The 21,604-nt window shown below is 44.1% G+C and overlaps 1 protein-coding gene across 1 annotated transcript in view; it reads left to right on the forward strand.

Moving 5' to 3' along the window:
* Positions 1-6,121, forward strand: part of Ifnar1 (interferon alpha and beta receptor subunit 1) — a 29,567-nt gene extending 23,446 nt beyond the window's left edge. The window contains exons 9-11 of the mRNA XM_042687213.1: positions 456-603; positions 2,985-3,124; positions 5,175-6,121. Of these exons, the coding sequence (XP_042543147.1) occupies positions 456-603; positions 2,985-3,124; positions 5,175-5,414 (528 nt within the window). The 3' untranslated portion in view covers positions 5,415-6,121. The remainder of the gene's footprint in view (positions 1-455; positions 604-2,984; positions 3,125-5,174) is intronic.
* Positions 6,122-21,604: the final 15,483 nt, after the last annotated feature.

Genomic DNA, 21,604 nt, shown 5'->3' on the forward strand with positions numbered 1-21,604 from the left:
TGAGCAAAATAGCTCAGGGACAGTTCCCAGGCCCTCAAGGCCAGCCCTCCCCCCCAAAAAAAATGGTTATATACATAGGTGTTACAGTTATATAAATCAAGTAAAGAGTTCATTTCTTTTTGAACAATGTCACCCCTCCTCTTGCAGCTGTAATACTTCTAACACAGGCATTGTGCAGCTTAAACCATCTGAAGCAGCATAACATTAATTAAACCAACAGTATGTTCTTATAAAGTTGTTGTCTTAGGGATATATCGTGCATTTTGGGGAGGAGGAGGCAGCAGCATTTTTAGCTTTCTGATTAGATTATAAAGAGTTATTCAAAATTGATTTATAGATCCCAAACACATACCAACTAATGTTTGACAGTGGCCAGTCTTATATTGAACATAAAAGAATTCAGGAAATAGATTTCATGAGGAGATGAAATTGTCAATGACCTGATTATTTTGTAGAAAAAGATGATGCAAGAAAGTCCTGAAGTTACCATTGGCGACCTGAAATCGTTGACTGTCTACTGCGTGAGGGCCAGGGTGTACCTGGAGCCTCCGTGGCAGGAGAAGAGCGCCTACAGCCCTGTGGTGTGTAAGGAAACGAAGGCAGGTGAGGGCTCCCACTGTGCTTTTGTTTTTTTGGGTTTTTTTGGTCTGGTCGCGGGGCCTGAACTCTGGGCCTGGGCGCTGTCTCTCAGCTCTTCAGCTCAAGGCGAGCGCTCTACCACTTGAGCCACAGCACCACTTCCTTTTTTTTTTTTTTCTTTTTTGCTTATGTGGTGCTAATGCCTCATGCATGCAAGGCAAGCGCTCTACCACTGAGCCACCTTCCCAGCCCTCCACTGTGCTTTTGAATGCATAACTAAACCTAAGACAAATCGTGCATGAAAACTATGTTTTCATCATGAACTACATGAAGCCCTTCAGTTTTATCTATTCCTTTTATTTTTATTTTGGGCTTGAACTCAGGACCTGTACCTGTCCCTTTGCTTTTTTGCTCTCAAGTTTGGTGCTCTACTACTTGAGCCACAGCCCCACATCTGGCTTTGTGATGGTTAATTGGAGAGAAGGAGTTTCACTGACTTTCCTGTTCAATCTGGCTTCAAACCATAGCCCTCAGATCTCAGCCTCCTGAGTAGCTAGATTACAGGTATGAGTGAGTCATCAGCACCTGTCAGGTTTTATAAAATGTTTTGATGCTCAGTTCAATTCAGTGTTTTTTATTGTTGTTGTTGCTTTTTGTTTGATTTTGTCTTTTTGCAGTGGGAATTGAACCCATGGCCCTGTGCATGCTGAACAAGCATTCTGCCTTTGAGCTGTATGCCCAGTCTTCCATTCAGCATATATTTATATTTCATCTTACACACATGACTGATTTTTTTTTTAACTATTGCTCTTTGGCACCTAATAGGACTATTAGAGTATTTTTAAATTATTTTTAAAATTTTATAAAACTTGGGGCTGGGAAGATGGCTCAGTGGTAGAGTGCTTGCCTTGCATGCATGAGGCCCTGGGTTCGATTCATCAGCACCACATAAGCAGGGGGAAAAAAAGCTGGAAGTGGTGCTGTGGCTCAAGTGGTAGAGCGCTAGCCTTGAGCTGAAGAGCTGAAGGACAGTGCCCAGGCCCAGAGTCAGGCCCCACAACCGACCAAAAAAAATTTATAATACTCAATAATTATGTCTAATCAAGTAATTGTGAACTTTTCATGCACCAGTGGTCTCGTGTCTTTCTGGATGTTTGAGCTTTTTTTTTTTTTTTTTTTGGCCAGGTCTTTTTTTTGCTCAAGGCTAGCACTCCACCACTTGAGCCACAGTGCCTCTTCCAGCTTTTTGTTTATGTGGTACTGAGAAATTCTCCTGACTTTCTGTGTTTTACACTTTCTAGAGCTGACTGGTAGAGGTTTGAACACAGGGTAGTTTTTGTTTTGTTTTGTTTTGTTTTGGGTTGGTCATGGGGCTTGAACTCTGGACCTGGGCACTGTCCCTCAGCTCTTCAGCTCAAGGCAAGCACTCTACCACTTGATCCACAGTACCACTTCCAGTTTTCTGGTAGTTTATTGGAGATGAGAGTCTCACAGACTTTCCTGTCCGGGCTGGCTTTGAAAAACGATCCTCAGAGCCGGGCGCTGGTGGCTCACGCCTGTAATCCTAGCTACTCAAGAGGCTGAGATCTGAGGATCGCGGTTCAAAGCCAGCCCGGGCAGAAAAGACCGTGAGACTCCTATCTCCAATAAACCACTAGAAAACCGGAAGTGGCGCTGTAGCTCAAGTGGTAGAGCGCTCGCCTTGAGCTGAAGAGCTGAGGGACAGCGCCCAGGCCCAGAGTTCAAGCCCCACGACCGACAAAAAAAAAAGAAAAAGAAAAACGATCCTCAGGGGCTGGGAAGGTGGCTCAGTGGTAGAGCGCTTGCCTTGCACGCTCGAGGCCCTGGGTTCGATTCCTCAGCACCACATAAGCAGAAAGAAAAAAGCCGGAAGTGGCGCTGTGGCTCAAGTGGTAGAGCGCTAGCCTTGAGCTGAAGAGCTGAGGGACAGCGCCCAGGCCCAGAGTTCAGGCCCCACGACCGGACCAAAAAAAAAAAAAAACGATCCTCAGATTTCAGCCTCCTGAGTAGGTAGGAATCCAGGCATGGGCTACCAGTGCCCAGCCACAGGGTAGTTTTAAATTGGGCTAGTTCCTTGTTGTGTAGCTCCGGGAGAATGCTCCCACGTGGGCCTACATGGCAGCACGGTACTCTGCCCTCGGGGTTTCATAGTTCAGTTCTCTAGAGCACTTTGTGTGCAGATGTAATCTCTGTGAAGTCTCACGGGGACTTTCCTGTCCCAGCTGCCTTCAAACCATGATCCTCAGCCTCCTGCATGTCTAGATTATAGGCCAACAGCCAACTTGCCAGAAATATTTTTAGTGGAGCATATGGCCAAGTTTCCTATTACTGCATTTGTGTGCCAATCCATGAATGGAAGCTTAACATCATTTGTTGTTTTTTAGGAAATTCTTCCACAGCCTGGATTATAGGTGGAATTTTCATCATCCTGTTTGTTTCTTTCCTGATTGTCATTTGTCTATTGAAAAGCCTCGTGAGTTACATATTCTTCCCTTCACCTAAACCTCCTTCCATTATTAATGAGGTATGTTACCTTTCTTTGTCAGTAGCTGAGAAATGAACAGCAAATAATTGGATTTCAATAGCACTTATACATCTTTCTGATACCCAGCAAATACTACAGCTTGACAGACTGCAGGGATGTTTTTTAGATTAACTTTAGAGACAGTCATTTAATCTAATAACAGTGCAGAATGATAAGGCCTTTCCTGTTTCTTATTTTTCTGGCAGTTTGGCTATTGTGGCATGTACTTTACCTTTTTTTTTCTTTTGTCAGTTATGGGCCTTGAACTCAGGACCTGGGTGCTGTCTCTGAGCCTATTTGCTCAAGGCTAGTGCTCTACCACTTTGTTTATGTGGTACGGAGAAATTCCCCTGTCTTTCTGTATTCTTCCACTTCTCGTTTTCTGCTCGTTAATTGGAGATGAGTCTTATGACTTTCCAGCCCATGCTGCCCTTGAACAGCAACCCTCAGATCTCAGCCTCCTGAGTAGGTAGGATTACAGGCATGGGCCACCAGCACACAACGCACTTTATCATTTAGTCTTTATCATTTACAGCAGACACTGGGGGTGTGACCTCATGCCCCGAATTTAACCCTTACTACCAGGAAGGACACAGTTAGTTGTTTTTTGTAGTTTTTTTTTTTTGGGGGGGGGGGTCTTTGTTTTTCTTCACAACGGATCATAGACTGAACTCACTCCATGAGTTCAAGAAGGACCTGAAAGGATGGAGGCCCAGGAAAGGTTGAGTTTTCTGGCAGTGTTGTCCTCGCACTGTGTGAAGTTAGCATGAAAGCATTTAGCGTGAGGAAGGCTAAATGGTGTCTGAAGTCCTTGTTCACGCAGGACAGGGCTTAGCTCCGTCTCAGGACAGGCAGCAGAGTCAGGAGCTCAGGCATTAGAGTTGGTGAGAGCCAAGGGGAGTTACTGATGATCTGTATCCTCACTTGCCAGCAGTGTGCAGCTGAGCAAGTCAATAAGGATGGATGGGTAGGTCCCCTAGCCTGTGAATGAAGCCTCCCCAGCTACCCCACAGAGCCCAGCACCAAAGGAGGTCAACCAAAAGAACCCCAGCACTCAGAACACTCAGTAAATATGAACCATATGTTCTGATAAATACCATTCCTATATACTCCAATATCCCCAGTGATAGACACAACCAGCCAGTTGCAGCAGCTCATAGAACAGAGCAACACTGATTTCTCATTGGGGCTTCTGGGTATCTGTGAATCAGATGTAACTTATTGTATTATTTGAAAATAAATTGTCCATGATCCCACCCAGCCCCTTCCTGTTATAGCCTCTCCCAAGTTGTTGTGACCCTACTTGGCATCAGTGTTCCTTTTTTAGGGCTCTTGAAGATTTACCAAAAAGGCCTGAAGATGTGTGAACTTACTGGGACTTCATTCTATTCCTCTGTGTATGCATGCCAGTAACTAGGGCTTGAACTCAGGGCCTGGGTGCTGTTCCTTAGATTGTTCACTCAAGGCTGGCACTCTACCACTTGAGTTACAACTTTTTTTTTTTTTTTTGATCGGTTGTGGGGGCTTGAACTCTAGGCGGGGGCGCTGTCCCTCAGCTCTTCAGCTCAAGGCAAGTGCTCTACCTCTTGAGCCACAGCGCCCCTACCGGTTTTCTAGTGGTTTATTGGAGATAGGAGTCTCACGGACTTTCCTGCTCGGGCTGGCTTTGAACGGAGATCTTCAGATATCAGCCTTCTGAGTAGCTAGGATTACAGGCATGAGCCACCAGCGCCCAGTGAGTCACAACTTTTTGATAAGAGATAAGAGCCTCAGGGCCTTCCCTGCCCTAGCTGGATTTGAACCTCGATCCTTAGCTTTCAGCCTTCTAAGTAGCTAAGATGACAGGTGTGAGCCACTGGAGCCTACCTTAGGACTGTATTCTGACCCTTACATTGCAATGGGCATGTTCTTAGCAGAGTTCTTTTTTTAATATGCATGCCAAAAGACAGGCCTTACAAATGATGGACAGAATAAACTATTAGAACTAGATGACTGACTGTCATTACTTTTAAATAATCTGTCCCCTGTTCCTTTCCTTTTTAAAAATTAGTATCTCTCTGAACCACCATCAAAGAATCTTCTACTTTCTACATCAGAGGAACAAATTGAAAGATGTTCCATCATTGAAGATGCAGGAATCATTGTGATGGTAGAAAAAACAATGAGTGAACCTGATGATCATAAAACATACAATTCCCAAAGTAGTGAAGATTCAGGCAATTACTCCAATGAGGATGAAAGTTTGGAGAGGGGAACAAGTAGAGAATTTCAGCAAAAGGAAGTCTTGTGACCACCTCTGACCACGGCTCGCTGCCCAGGGCCATGCTGGAATGTGCACCTTGTATCTCTCGGTCCAGAAGAGGATGTCTGCCTCCTTCAGAAGATACATCTTCAGATCTCAGGGCCTAAAATACAAGCAAGCCCTGTAACTATTGAAGATGTAACACCAGCAGTTTGGAGAGGAGAAAAGTGTTCCACCTTCTTCCTACCTGGCCTGTCTTGGATGAAACAAGTTAACTGATGAAGGTGGCTGTTGGCTTTCAGTGGAAGCCGCCTATAGGTGCTAATTGTGTTTCATGACTGGAGAGAGCATCTGTGCAGTGGCCAATGCTGCTGTTTCCACATCAGTCTTCTGCAGTTCTCCACTCCCACATGTGGAGCTCACAGAACTTTTACCCACTTGATCTTATAACACTGACATAAAGCCCTTAGGAAATATCTTTAGGAAAGTCTGAATACAATTACCACCTGGTTATGTGAAAAGTAGCCTGCCCCTAGAAGATAGAAAAATGAGCCTTTAAAAATGCTTGGGGAAATAGTAGCCATTTATCCTGAAAACATTGGCTTTCTATGCACAGTTAACTTACCCTTTGCAGAGCTCAGGATTCAAATCAAGCAGTCTTTTTCTATGCATTCAGACTTGCTATCGGGTGCCAGTGGTTCACCCCTGTAATCAGGAGGCTGAAACGGGAAGATCCCACTTTGAAGCCAGCCTAGGCAGCAAAGTCCGTGAGACTCATCTCCAATTAACTACCAGAAAACTGGAAGTGGCACCATGGCTCAAAGTGGTAGAGTTCTAGCCTTGATCAAAAAAATCTCAGGCGATAGGGCCGGGAAGGTGGCTCAGTGGTAGAGCGCTTGCCTTGCATGCCTGAGGCCCTGGGTTCGATTCCTCAGCACCACATAAGCAAAAAGAAAAAAGCTAGAAGTTGTGCTGTGGCTCAAGTGGTAGAGCGCTAGCCTTGAGCTGAAGAGCTGAGGGACAGCGCCCAGCCCCAGAGTTCAGGCCCCATGACCGGACCCAAAAAAAAAAGACTTCTTTGATCCTAAGCTTATTAGAACAGTAGTTTCTGCTTCTGATCTGGAATCACCCAAGCCATAGAAAAGCCGTTAACTAATTATCCAAGTCACTGTTACATTGTAATCAAGACTACCTCCTGGTTACATAAATGTCATTTGACAGAGAAGACAGAGCAAGAAGTAGAATTGTTCTATAGAAAGGGATATTTCCTGAAAAAGTAAAAATAATGTGTATAGACAGTAATAATAGAGCCTGTGTGTACATTGTATTTTGTGGCTTTATCTGTGTCACATTTATACCAGGCCAACTTCTCTCCCTCGTCTGGCTGTATCCAGGGTCTGCCCTGCTCGGCCACATATGCTAAAAAAAAATTCAAGCCGGGTGCCAGTGGCTTACACCTATAATCCTAGCTACTCAGGAGGCTGAGATCTGAGGATCATGGTTCAAAGCCAGCCCAGGCAGGAAAGTCTGTGAGACTCTTATCTCCAATAAACCATTCAAAAAACTGGAAGTGGTGCTGTGGTTCAAGTGGTAGAGCACTTGCCTTGAGCTGAAGAGCTGAGGGACAGCATCCAAGCCCAGAGTTCAAGCCCCATGACTAGCAAAAAAAATTCAAATTATTCATAGGAAGGTAAGAGGAAGATGTAGCAAGTAAGAAAACCCTAGTTCTTAAAATGAATCCTTTCCAAAGGAAGTTGTGGCTTAGTTTTAAATTGCTTTCCATTTGGGATTCTCCACGAATTTTCTGGAATCTTGGTGCCATCTAGGGTAAAGCTCTCCAGTTAATAAGCAACAACAGAGGAAGAGGAAACATGACGTCACAGAAGGGTGCTGGGGAGTGGTCTTCATGCATGCTGGTCATACCATCATCACTTGTGAGTAACAGGGACGGCTGTGGTGCTCAGCACATGCACAGCTACACACACACACACACACACACACACACACTCACACATCAGATAGGGACCTCATTCCTTCAGTTGGCCCATAAGGCACTTAATACAGATTCTGCAATTAGAAATGGTTTTCAGAACTGTGAAGTTCGGAGTCGCACCAGAAATGTGTGATCTACTTTTTAAAAAATTGTTTTGTTTTTGTTTTTTTGGGTCTGGTTGTGGGGCCTGAACTCTGGGCCTGGGCACTGTCCCTCAGCTCTTCAGCTCAAGGCTAGCCCTCTACCACTTGAGCCACAGCACCACTTCCAGCTTTTTTCTTTTTGCTTATGTGGTGCTGAGGAATGGAACCCAGGGCCTCAGGCATGCAAGGCAAGCGCTCTACCACTGAGCCACCTTCCCAGCCCTTGAAAAATTGTTTAAAATATTACAATCTGGGCACCGCGTGTTCACACCTGTAATCCTAGCTAATCAGGAAGCTGAGATCTGAGGATCAAGTTCAAATCTAGCCTGAGCGGAAAAGTCTGGCAGAGTGTTATTCCTGAGTGAAAAAGCTAAGGAACAGCGCCCAGGGTTTGGGTTCAAGCCCCAGTCGTCCCCTCCCCCCCCCACACACACACACATTTAGGATGGGTGCAGTGACTTCTGCATGTAATCCCACCCACTCAGGCGAGATTGCAGAGTTCCAGTCTAGCTTAAGCCACATAGACCCTAACTCAGAAGTCAACTGTAAAAATTAATCAAGTAGGGCTGAGAATATGGCTCAGTGGTAGTGCTTACCTAGCATACATGAAAGCCTTGGGTTCCATTCCTCTGTACCACATAAATAGAAAAAGCTAGGAGTCATGCTGTGGCTCAAGTGGTAGAGTGCTAGCCTTGAGTAAAAGAAGCTCAGGGGCAGTGGCCAGGCCCTGAGTTCTGGCAAAAGAACAAATGTATATAAAAGAGCTTGGGGTATTTAAACCAGCCTTGGATTTTTTGTTGTTGGTTGTGGGGCTTGAACTTTGGGCCTGGGCATATTCCCAAGCTCTTCAGCTCAAGGCAGGCACTCTACAGCACTGTACCGCTTGAGCCACAGCACCACTTCCAGTTTTCTGGTGGTTCATTGATGATAAGAATCTTGCGGACTTGACTGCCCAGGTTGGCTTTGAACTGAGATCCTCAGATCGCAGCCTCCTGAGTAACTAGGATTACAGGCATGAGCCACAGGTGCCTGGCAGATTTCTCTTAAGTTGAGAAGTAGGCCACACAGAAGCCCGTCCCCCTCTCCTTGTCTAATCCTGGGACTGCGGACGTGTTCTGTGGTTTCTTGTGTAGTTTCATGTCTTCTAGAGCAGGAACTTTGACACTGGAGTCCTGGCAGCTACCACAGTGCAGGGCTTGGCACAAGAAGATGTTCAGAAAACACCAGTGCGGAGTGGGAGCTGGCTGCTAGTGGCTCCTGCCTGTAATCCTCACTGCGTAGGAGATCTGAGAATCTGAGATCTGAGGATCGAGGTTCGAAGCTAGCCCAGAGAAGAAAAGTCCATGAGAATCTTTATCTCCAGTTAACCACAAAAAGCAGAAGTGGAGCTATGGCTCAACTGCTAGAGCACTAGCCCCCGCACAGAAGCTTAGGGAAAGGTCCAGGTCCCAAGCTCAAGCCCTAGTAGAAAAGAAAAAAAGAACAAAACAGTAATGGGGTATCTGACATGTTTGTATGATTTTAATGGGGTGTAAAAAGACCAAACCATGTTTCAGTATTTCTATGCAACAGATTTGTATTCTGTTTCATTTGCATTTTTGTCTTAAATTGTACTGTTATAAATAAACAATTCTTATAGTAAACTGAGGAGCCAAGGTGACTTTTTATTGTTTCTACAAAAGCAAGGTCTGGGAAGGTGGCTCAGTGGTAGAGCGCTTGCCTTGCATGCGTGAGGCCCTGGGTTCGATTCCTCAGCACCACACATGCAGAAAAACCCAGAAGTGGTGCTGTGGCTCAAGTGGCAGAACATTAGCCTTGAGCTGAAGAGCTGAGGGACAGCACCCAGGCCCAGAGTTCAGGCCCCACAACCGGACCCAAAAAGAAAAAGAAAAGAAAGAGATGGTTGTACATTTTACATCATCAATTCTGAAATCTTCCTAAGAAACCTCCACTGCATCTGTAGCCACCTGGACCTGCATGCTCCGTAGGAAGGGGTCCTAGTGTCACACACAAAAGCTCCATGAAAACCAAGAGTTGTTTTTTTGTTTTTGCAGCCGAGAACCTCTTGGTGAGTGTTAGACTGGAACTAAGCAGTCATTACACGTACATACATTCCCATGACTGACCACTAGAGGTCAGTCCAGTGACTGATTGGTCTCCCCATAGTTATTTAAGAACTACACATTGCACGACAATCATATAGTTGCTAGGAAAATTAGAACACTCTGGGTCTCGTAATTCAAGATAACCTACTCTTAAGAATGATGCCTGGGGCTGGGAAGATGACTCCGTGGTAGAGCGCTTGCCTTGCATGCATGAGGCCCTGGGTTCGATTCCTCAGCGCTACATAAGCAAAAAGAAGCCTGAAGTGGTGCTGTGGCTCAAGTGGTAGAGCGCTAGCCTTGAGCTGAAGAGCTGAGGGACAGCGCCCAGACCCAGAGTTCAGGCCCCACGACCGGACCCCCCCAAAAAAAGATTCAGACTTGGCATGAACCATTATAGACAGATATGCACCACTGACACTCTGCTCTTCTTTTATAACTTAAAGACATACACATACACACTTTCACTACCACTTCCGCTTTGTCCCACAAATTTGGCATTTATTTAATTTGTATTCTTCTCTATTTCCTCATTTCCCTTATTTTTTCTTTAATCTATTTGTTGCTTATCTATTGTGTGTTTTTTTAGTTAGGTGAGGGTGGTTCATGCTCATAATCTAGCTATTCAGGAGGCTGAGATCTGAGAACTGACTTCAAAGTAGCCTGAGCAGAAAAGTCCAAGAGACTGTAATCTCCAATTAGCCACCAAAAGGCTATAGCTCAAGGAGTAGAGCACAAGCCTTGAGCAAAATAGGGTAAGGGGACAGCATCCTGAGGTCAAGTCCCAGTAATGGCACACATACACTTGCACGCGCGTGCGCGCACACACACACACACACACACACACACACACACACACGACCGTTGTTTAATTTCCAACTTTTTATGAGTATTCCATTTTTCCTACTGTTATTCATTCTAATTGTATTCCATGCTGATGAAGGGACATATTTTATACAATTTCAATCATTTTAAATTGAGACATTTTGCATTACTCAACATAGTGTATCCTGGACTGTGCCAGGTACACTGCAGGCGAACTTGTATGCTTGTGTTATTGGCTGAAGCATGGCTATGTCTTTTTGGCTGACCTGATTCCTATGTTATTCAAGTCTTCAATTGCCTTGTTGATCATCTACCCAGTAGAGCTGTCTTCCATTAAAATTAGATACTAAAGTCACTAATTATTGTTGAATTTCTCACATCAATTCTGTCAGCTCTGTTTTAGGTATTTTGGACCTCTACTGATAGACACATATATACTCGTTATCTTTATTTCTCTTGATTGATGGAAACTTGTCATTATAAAACATTGCTCCTTGTCTCTAGATACAAATTTGTGTCTGAGGGGCTGGGAAGGTGGCTTAGTGGTAGAGCGCTTGCCTTGAGTGCCTGAGGCCCTGGGTTCCATTCCTCAGCACCACATAAGCAAAAAGAAAAAAGCCGGAAGTGGCACTGTGGTTCAAGTGGTAGAGCGCTAGCCTTGAGTTGAAGAGCTGAGGGACAGCGCCCAGACCCAGAGTTCAGGCCCCACAACTGGACCCAAAAACAAAAACAAACTTGTGTCTGATATTAATGTAGTTACTGTAGGTATCTTTTGGTTATTATTTGCCTGCTATGCTCTCCCATACAGAAGTCAGTCCTATTCTTAGTACATATTATGCAAAATAATGGGTGACATTTTCATACACACATAGAACATACTTTGTCCAAATTCACTTAGGGTGGATATTTTTTTAACTTTCTCATTTAATTTTGACGTTAGGTCGAGATTAAAAACTCCAGAATAGACTGGGTACTGGTGGCTCCCAGCTGTAACCTTAGCTATTCAGGAGGCTGAGATCTGAGGTTACAGTTCAAAGCCAGCCCAGACAGGAAAGTCCCTGAGATTCTAATCTCCATTTAATCACCAGAAAACTGAAGTAGAGCTGTGGCTCAAATTGGTAGAGCACTAGCCTTGAGCAAAAAGAGCTCAAAGTCAGTGCTCAAGGCCCCGAGTTCAAGCCCCACAACCCACAAACACAACAACAACAAAAACTCCAGAACAAACCTTTAAGTTGGGAGAAAACAAAGGACCATCATCTGTCACCACATTTATCTATTTAATAGAATATTCTTTCAAACTTGAGATACATTGGAGCCCCTTTAAGGGAAAAAAATATTCATCCTCTCCTAGTGTTGGCAAATTATTTTTATTGTAATATTATAATGTGGACATGTAAAACTAAATATAATTCTCCATCTGTAGCTCTTATATAACTCTTATATAACAGCTCTTATATAACTTTCCACTTAAATTATAACCAAACTGCAAAAGAACAAATGAAAACAAAAAAATGCATTTCATGGTTAAAATTATGTTATTTTGTTGACATTTAGTTGCCACTGGTAGAATGAACTTTAGTCAGAGAAAAAAATTCTTTTGAGTTCAGCATGGATTGTCTACTAGATGTCCTGCAGGGAGCCAATTTAGTCATTTCTTTTTGATTATCAAAATATAACGAGGGGCTGGGAAGGTGGCTCAGTGGTAGAGCACTTGCCTGGCATGCCTGAGGCCCTGGGTTCAATTCCTCAGCACCACATAAGCAAAACAAAAAAAGCTGGAAGTGGCGCTGTGGCTCAAGTGGTAGAGTGCTAGCCTTGAGCTGAAGAGCTGAGGAACAGCACCCAGGCCCAGAGTTCAGGCCAAAAAAAACCAAAACCAAAACAAAAAACAAAATAAAACAAATCTCTGCTTGTACAGTACACTGCTAATATCATTTTGCTGCCTATGATTAGAGAAAATAGTATTACAGCAGTCTCTGTTTATGTCCTATTACCTGGCAGTAATCTGATGACAAATCATTTTTTAAAGCTATTTATCAAACAGCTAGCATCCCCTCAAAATAAATTTCTGCTTCCAAACACTAGCTTGAAACTGTTATTGCAAAAACGAGTCTTAATCCTTCTCCAAGGATGAGTATGGGTTGAAGCTAGGAGGAGGGGGATGGAAGGAGATGGATTCTGGGACAAAGGTGTAGTTAAGGAGGAACAACAACTTTTTGTGTGTATGTGCTGGTCCTGGGGTTTGAACTCAGAACCTGGGCACTGACCTTTAGCTTTTTCACTCAAGGCTGGAGCTCTACCACTTGAGCCACAGCTCCACTTCTGGCATGATTGGTAACTGGAGATAAGGGTCTCATGGACTTTCCTGCCTTGGCTGGCTTGAAACCATGATCCTTATATCTCAGCCTCCTGAGGAGCTAAGATTTCAGGAGGGAAACACCATAATGTCTTCTATTCTATAGCTCAGGAGTTTGGCAACAATTAATTATATATTTCAAAATAGCTAGGTAGGATTTTGGATGTCTCTAATACACATGATATAAGTTTGACGTTATGGATATGTGAAGTTACAGATGTTACAGACAACACGCATTACACACCTGGCTTTGGTTTTCTTTTTGTGGGTTTTGTTTGTTTTTGGTCAGTCATGAGGCTTGAACTCAGGGCCTTGGTGCTGTCCTTGAGCTCTTTTGCTCCAGGCTTGAAGTCTTTAAGTTACAGTTCCACTTCTATGTTTTGAGTGGCTAATTGGAGATAAGAGTCTCATGGGGACTTTTCTGTCTGGAATGGCTTCAAAGGGTGATCCTCAGATCTCAGCCTCCTGAGTGGCTAGGATTAAAGGCATGAGCCACCAGTGCCCAGTTTACTCACCTGTTTTAATCCATAAAGATGTTCACTGGTTAGAATATTTACTGAGGGAGTTGCTTAAAATTTGACTTGTAATTATTTCATCTTGAGCAATAAATAAGGAAAGGAAATTTAAAAAGAAAAAAAATCATGGCTTCCTCCTCTGCAGTACCACCCCCACTGCAGGGAGGGGCGCTGCGCCGTAAAAGAAGTCTTGAAAAGGAAGCTCCATGTCCAAGGTAAAAGCCTGAAGAGTATAGGAAGCTAGCAGGTGTACAGCCAGGAGTGTTTGGTGGCTGAGATGACTCACTGAGCTCTGACTCACCCCTTCCCTCTCACCTTTCAACCAGCAGCTGAAGATTGGCACTGATGACACCCCTGGGCACGTAGCTATGACTCAGAATTGTGTATCGACTGCCCCTATCTGCCCTGGAGAGACGCCAGCCCGGCCCAGCACAGCTGGGAGAGACACCCAGCCGTTCAGTGTCCTCTCTCTTTCCAAGTACTAGGTGAAGTAAAGCTCAACTAACACAGGTAGGAAGCTCTTGCAAGGACTAGAATCAAGTGTTCCTCCTGCATTCCATTGGTTAACTTAAGGACTTTCTAAAGGAAAAGGAGAGAGAGAGGAGTTATTCCACACAAAACAATAAGCAAATTACTTTGGTAGGTATATGCTAAAATTCTCTTAATTTCTTTTCAACAAATCCTGGAAAGAAGAATCTCCATACTTGGAAGGTTTATCTCAAATCTAATTAGCGTGTGTGTGTGTGTGTGTGTGTGTGTGTGTGTGTGTGTGTGTGTGTGTGTGTGTGGTAATGGGGCTTGAACTCGTGGCCTGGGAGCTATCTCTTAGCTTTTCCTATCAAGACTGTCACTCTACCACTTGATCCATATACCTCTACTTCTGGCTTTTTGGTAGTTAATTGAAGATAAGACTCTCTAAGGCTTTCCTGCCCAGGCTTTGAACGGTGATCCTCAGACCTCAGACTCCTAAATAACCAGTATTACAGGTGTGAGCCATGGGCATCTCCAACCTTGGTGACAAAGCCTATGAATGTCCCCTGCTAAACTCACTGTCCTTCCTTAGACTGCTCAGAGGCCGGGACCCACCCTCCACGTGTCTCTCCCACCTTTTCCCTCCTTACCCACGCCACCCAGGGGCCATATTGTCTTCCTCCTATTTTTTCCTTCCTTTTCTTCCTCCTTTCTCCTTCTACTTCTTTTGCTTCTTCTTTTTCTTCTTTCTTCTTCCTCCTCCTCCCATCTCTTTCTGAGTTTAACTCAGGGCCTCTACTCTTCTACACCCAACCTCTCCTTCAGGGTTTCCACAGACAGGGACCTATTTCCCGGATGGTGGCCAAGCTCTCCCTTGCACACACGCTCACTTGGCAGTCTCTTTCTCTCAGATCTTGGCTTTCACGTCATCTTGGATGTTCTTGAGCTGTCCTTGAGTCCTGGTTCCTGGACCCATGCCACTGCTCTAGAGAGGAGCTGGAAGCTATGATCACGAGAACCAGCTGGGACCAGATTTCCACCAAGGGAATTTGGCACTAGCTGGAGACATTTTTGATAGTCACAGCTGCGTGGGAGTTACATGATATTGGTATCCACAGGCCTCCAGGGCTCAGAACTGAACCCAGAAGCTTGAAGAGGCTGAGCAAGTTAATAGTCATAATAAGGCTGGACACCAGTGACTCACACCTGTAATCCTAGCTACTCAAGAGGCTGAGGATTGTGGTTCAAAGGCAGCCTGGGCAAGAAAGTCCATGAGATTAATCTTTAAAAAACCAGAAGTGGAGGTGTGGCTCAAGTGGTAGAGCACCAGCCTTAGCCTTCCTAGTTCTGATGCCACTTGTCATGTCTGAGAAAAGAAGTTGAAAAGACCAGGTATATTTTATTCATTCTCATAATCCATGCTCCCTGTCCCCCCAACATGACACTCTTTACTTGCTGTGTTCAAGGAAAGTTGACTTGAACCCGTTATAAACTTGCTGTTCTTCTGATGCTAAACAATTTTATAATAGAGAAGTGCAAATACCTCTGATCCTTTGCTGGTCTGGAGGTTCGTTTACCCACTTCCTCAAATCTAGTAGTCAATGAGCTTTATGCTGAAAGTTTCCCCTTGACTAAGCATGCGTTGTCTAGTTACACTTCCTCACCGATACAAGGAAGTAGATTTGTTTTTTAATGTGTAGAATGTAAAGAACAAACATTCCACTGCCACAGGGAGAAATAAATGAGTGAATTCACCTCTCTCAGTGAGCAAATAAATGTCAGAGATGGGATTAAGCAGCTCCGTGTTCAGTTACGTAATCAGACTCAAAATAATACCCGGAAGGAACAACGGCTGTGGATCCAGCAACTGCATTCAAATTCAGTCCTGACACCTACTGGCTGTAGTTATATTTGCTGGGGGTGTGGCTTAAGCGATAAAATGGCTCAGTAAGTGCCAGGCCCTGAGATAAAACCCCAGTACTAATTGCTAATCACAATAACAATAATAATATTTACAGAAGCATCTAAAGTAGTATTTAATCAAACAGTTGAATATTGTGGTCTTGTCAAATTGACACATAAAACTCTCTACCAAGTGGTCCGATACATTATTTAATAGTTAATTGATTTATTAATAGCTCAAATGCCTTAGCTTAAGTTCTTGTCATTGAAAGAAAAAAAAAAACTACTTTAAAATATTTCCTTTCAGCTCGCTGGTGGCTCACGCCTGTAATCCTAGCTACTCAGGAGGCTGAGATCTGAGGATCATGGTTCAAACCCAACCCAGTCAGGAAATTCCACAGAACTCCTATCTCTGATTAACTATCAAAAAGTCAGAAGTGGTAGAAGGTGAGGTTTGGGGGGGGGGGGGGGGAAGCTCAGGGACAGCATCTGTGCCCTCAGTTCAAGCCCAAGGACTTTTATCTCTGTTTGTTTCATTTTTTTTTCCTTGTAAAATCAGAGGATACTGAAAATATCAGTTACTTTCTGCCTTCCAGAGGCATTTAGAGAACCAGCTTTTTTCCTGACTCATTTTCCCCAACAATCACATCCTCCTCAACATAGTACAGCCACCTTCTCTTCCTTCCCCAACCTTGCCACCTTTTCTATTGTGTTTAGAGTAAATGGACTCCCCCTTAGTCCTGTCCTTGTGGTAATGAACGGTCCTTACCGTGTTTTGGCAGGGCTGAGACTGCCTGGGCTGAGGCCCTACATGCCCAACTGTCTGCATCAATCCCCTCCTGAAAGGCCTTGGACTATGTGAAGACACAGCATAGATGATCCATCACACCTGCTGAGGTACACGAGGCCCAGGAGCACCTGTACAGAGCGGTCTAAGACAACAGCCTCAGCAAGGGAGCCAAACTGAGGAGAGGAAGTGAGACTTTCAAAAACTGCTCCATAACTGTGAGGTCCACCTAGTGGGTTAGAAGAGCAGAGGGGATGGCAGAATTCAGGGACTGTAAGAACCCCTCCCCCGGCCCCATTTTATCAATCCCCAGCTTCCTTAGGTGCTGGGGACCTTGGGAGCAATCCTGGAAGAACACTGTGGGAATCTGAAGAGCTTGGCCGAAGGTTTACTGTGGGGCACAGCAGAGTGAATGGCGCGCATCATGGGGGAGACCAGCAGCACACAGTAGGGCAGCTCACAGTAGGTACAGCTCTGGTGGCAGGTTTGAGTCCTCCTTCTCTGCCTGTCCATTTTATCTACCTTTATTACCCATTCAGAAGCCTTAGCAGGGATGGCTTATACCTCTTGAGACATACCTCTGGCCCTTTTTGCTTTCATTATATTTTTTAATAAGGTCTCATTTCTTACCCAGGCTATCCTGGACTGTGATCCACCTATTTGTGCCTCTTTTGTAGCTAGGATCACAGGTACACACTACTATGTTTAGCTTTTTTTTTTTTTTTTAGATTTGAAGGATCTTGAAAGCTTTTTCCAAGGTTAACTTTGAACTTTGACCCTCCTGATCTTAACCTCCCAACTAGCTAGAAAAACGGGCACAAACCATGGCATAGCCCTAGCTGAGATTGCTCTGTAAAGCTGATCAGGTTGCACACACAGGAAGATACTCCAGAGATGTTGGTATATGGGGAAAGGATTCACCTTCATATATTTACCTTTTTTGTTGTTGTTGTTGTTGGTTATGGGGCTTGAACTCTGGGCCTGGGCACTATCTCTGAGCTCTTCAGCTCAAGGTTAACACTCTACTACTTGAGCCACAGTGCCACTTTCAGTTTTCTGGTGGTTAATTAAAGATAAGAGTTTCACAGAAAAAAAAAAAAAGAGTCTCACAGACTTTTCTGCCCAGGCTGGCTTTGAAAAGTGATCCTCAGATCTCAGCCTCCTGAGTAGCTAGTATTACAGGTGTGAGCCACTGGCACCGGCTTATCTTTTTTTTTTTTTTTTTTTTTTTTTTTTGCCATTCCTGGGGTCTGAACTCTGGGCCTGGGCACTGTCCCTCAGCTCTTCAGCTCAAGGCTAGGGCTCTACCACTTGAGCCACAGCACAACTTTTGGCTTTTTCTGCTTGTGTGGTACTGAGGAATTGAACCCAGGGCCTCATGCATGTAAGGCAAGCGCTCTACCACTGAGCCACCTTCCCAACCTTTATTTAATCTTTTATTTAGCCACTTGCCAACCTCTGTGACTTGTAATTGAGTCTCTTGACTGTCTTAGAAAAAACAGTTCTCAGGGCTGGGAAGGTGGCTCAGTGGTAGAGCGCTTGCCTTGCATGCATGATGCTCTGGGTTCGATTCCTCAGCACCACATAAGCAAAAAGAAAAAAGCTGGAAGTGGCGCTGTGGCTCAAGTGGTAGAGCGCTAGCCTTGAGCTGAAGAGCTGAGGGACAGCGCCCAGGCCCAGAGTTCAGGCCCCACGACTGGACACCCCCGCCCCCAAAAAAAAAAGAAAAAAGAAAAGTCAGTTCTCAAGTTGTGGTCCCAGAAACCCTTTCAGGATAGCTGCATGGTCAAAACTATTTCCATAATAGCACCAAGAGGGATTTTTCACTCTAATTCCCTCAGCAAAATGTACTACAGAATTTTCCAGAGGCTGCTTTATGTGTGACATTGCACCTGCCGAGAGCAAGGAGGAGACCTAACAGCTCAGCTGTATTCCTCAGGCCAGGAATGCAAACCTCTTTTAAAAAGAGAAGTTTTGCTGGATGGTAGTGGCTTATGTCTGTACTCATAGCGCCTCAGGATCATGAGAGCAAAGGGATGGAGTCTGAGGCTAGCCTGGCCAGAAAAGTTCAGTTTATCTCAAAAACAACTAGCCAAAAATAGTGCTGGAGGAGTGACTCAACTGGTAGAGCACCAGCCTAGCAATACAAGGCCTTGAGTTCAAACCATAGTTCAAAAATAACATTTTTCATTAAAAAAATATATGGTTTGTGTTCATGTATAACTGGTTGTTTACTTTTGAATGAATTAATAGGTAACTTTTTTTTGTCAGTCACGGGGCTTGAAATCTGGGCCTGGGCTCTGTCCCTCAGCTCTTTAACTCAAGGCAAGCGCTCTACCACTTGAGCCACAGCACCACTTCTGGTTTTCTGGTGGTTTATTGGAGATAAGAGTCTCACGGCCTTTCCTGCCCAGGCTGACTTTGAACCATGATGACCAGATCTCAGCCTCCTAAAAAGCTGGGATTATAGGCATGAGCCATCAGCACCTGGCTATGTAATTATTTTTAATAAGTTTTTTATTGTGAAAATACTGTACAGAGGGGTTACATACATGAGCAAGTTTCTAGTGGTTTATTGGAGATAAGAGTCTCATGGACTTTTCTGCCTGGGCTGGCTTTGAACTGTGATCCTCAGACCTCAGCCCCCTGAGTAGCTAGGATTACAGGCATGAGCCACCAGTGCCTGGCTATGAACTATGAGTACATTTCTTATCAAGCACTGTTGCCTCCTCCTTTGTTTTTCCCCTACCATCCCTTCCCTCCCACCTCCTCAACTATACCACCCCTCCCCGCTCCCCTCTCCCCCACCCCTGCCTAAATCATAAAGTTCGTTTTTCAACATAGTGTCTCATACATCTCATTGTTGCAATGAGTCAACCTGTATCCCTATTTAAACATTTTGTTTTTTCCCTTCCCCTCCCCAAATTATACCAACATCAAATACAGTGAAAACAGGGGTTATTCCGTGGGGGAGGGACAAACAAAGCAAAATATATATATATATATCACATGGTACCTTATAAATACATTAGAAACAATAGCAAGAAAGAAAAAACCACTTTTGTCCCTATCTTGAGGTTCATTTCACTTAACATCATCTTATCTGACCTTTTCTGACCTTTTCTGCTTGTTAGGTAACTGTTTTTAAATGACTTGATTTCTAAAATGATAAATAGCACCACATACATATCCACATAAATAAGTCTTTTGAAGTTCCCAGTAACTTTTAACAGGGACTGAAAAGTCTAGAGTCTAAGATAGGAAACTTGAGAACTGCTCTTCTACCCAAAGGGTCAAATACTGTATGTAAACTGATTATTTTGTAGTCTAATTTTTTTTTCTTGGCCATGGGGCTTGAACTGTAGGCCTGGGTGCTGTCACTGAGCTCTTTTTGCTCAAAGCTAGTGTTCTACTACTTTCAATCACAATGCCACTTTTGATTTTCTGGTGGTTAATTGGAGATTATTTGGAGGTTAATTTTCTTGTGGTTAATTGTGCTGGATGCTGGTGGCTCTCGCCTGTAATCCTAGCTACACTGGAGGCTAAAATCTGAGGATCAAGGTTCAAAGCCAGCCCAGGCAGGAAAGTTCAAGAGACTCTTATCTCTAATTAACCACCAGAAAACTGGAAGTGGTACTACTTCTCAAAGTGGTAGAGCTCGAGCCCTGAGTGAAAAAGCTCAGAGACAGTGCCCAGGCCCAGAGTTCAAGCCCACTACCAACAACAACAACAACAAAAAACAAAAAGAATCTCATGGACTTTTCTTTCCAGGTTGGGCCGGCTTTGAACTGGGATCCTCAGATTTCTGCCACCTGAGTGGCTAGGATTATAGGCATGAGCCACTAGCACCCAGCTTGTACGCTAACCTTGATTGTTAGAACTTGTTTACTTCATATCTTGTGTACTTGTTAAGTCACTGAGTGAGAAACTGTGGCCCAATTAAGTTTCTGCTAAAATGGAATGTATTGTAATTCATCCCCAAACCTAGGCTGTGTGGTTTTTTTTTGAGCTAAGCTGGTTCCTATTCCAGGAAATGTTTACATTTTTTTCTCCTTAAAAAAAAAATTGAATTCAGGGTGCCCTCCTGTGGTCTTGAGGAGTTGTTTCAAGATTTTTTTTTTCATTTCGTATGAAAAAAAAAAAGTTTTATTTCTAGTTACTGTGCTATTTTTAGAAAATCTTTTTGCTTACCTGAACCTCAGTAGCTGTCGTTTATGAATGACGCAGTTGGACTGAATCAGTGCTTTTAAATCCATGCTTGGTGGACATCAGAATCACTCCTGAAGCTGAATGTGTGGTGCATTCTTAGCTACTTTAGAGGTAGAAGGAGTACAGTCGGGCCAGGTCAGGTAAAAAGAAATTAGCAAGAGCCAGGCGCCGGTGGCTCACGCCTGTAATCCTACTCAGGAGGCTGAGATCTGGGAATCACAGTTCATAGCCAGCCTCGGGAGGAAAGTCTGTGAGACTCTTATCGCCAATTAACCACCAGAAAAGCCAGAAGTGATGCTGTGGCTCAAGTGGTAGAGCGCTCATCTTGAGCTGAAGAGCTGAAGGACAGCGCCCAGGCCCAGAGTTCAACACCCATGACTGAAAAAAAAAAAGCAGTTTACAAGACTCCATCTCAACCAATAGCTGGTGAAGTGTCAGATGCCTGTCACCCGAGCTAACAGTAATTAGTAGGATCATAGTCCAGGGCAAAAAGTAAGACCCTGCCTCAAAAAAAAAAAAAAAAAAATCAAAGAACTGGAAGTGTTGCTCAAAGGGTAGAATGCTTGCCTAGCAAGAGCAAAGCCCTGAGTTCAAACCATGGTACTTTTTTTCCAGGAAAAAAAAAAAAGCAAATGGACAAATCATTGCTGAAGTTGGCTGTAGAAATATTCATTTTAGAAGTTTCCAGCCAACAAACACAAAATCAATGAAAGAATCAGACAAGTCACATTTTGCATATCACAGTGGAAGAACTGAAGCAAGAAAGCTCATAAAAACATGTTCAGTGAAAAGTTATCAGGGCTGGATGCCAGTGGCCCACGCCTATAATCTTGGGTACTAAGAGGCTGAGATTTGAGGATCCCTATTTGAAACCAGTTGGAGCAGTAAAGTCCATGAGACTCTTCTCTCCCATTCACCACAAAAAGCCAGAAATA

This window comes from Dipodomys spectabilis, unplaced genomic scaffold (genome assembly GCF_019054845.1).
Source record: "Dipodomys spectabilis isolate Male_0828 unplaced genomic scaffold, ASM1905484v1 ptg000107l, whole genome shotgun sequence".
Taxonomy (NCBI): Eukaryota; Metazoa; Chordata; class Mammalia; order Rodentia; family Heteromyidae; genus Dipodomys; species Dipodomys spectabilis.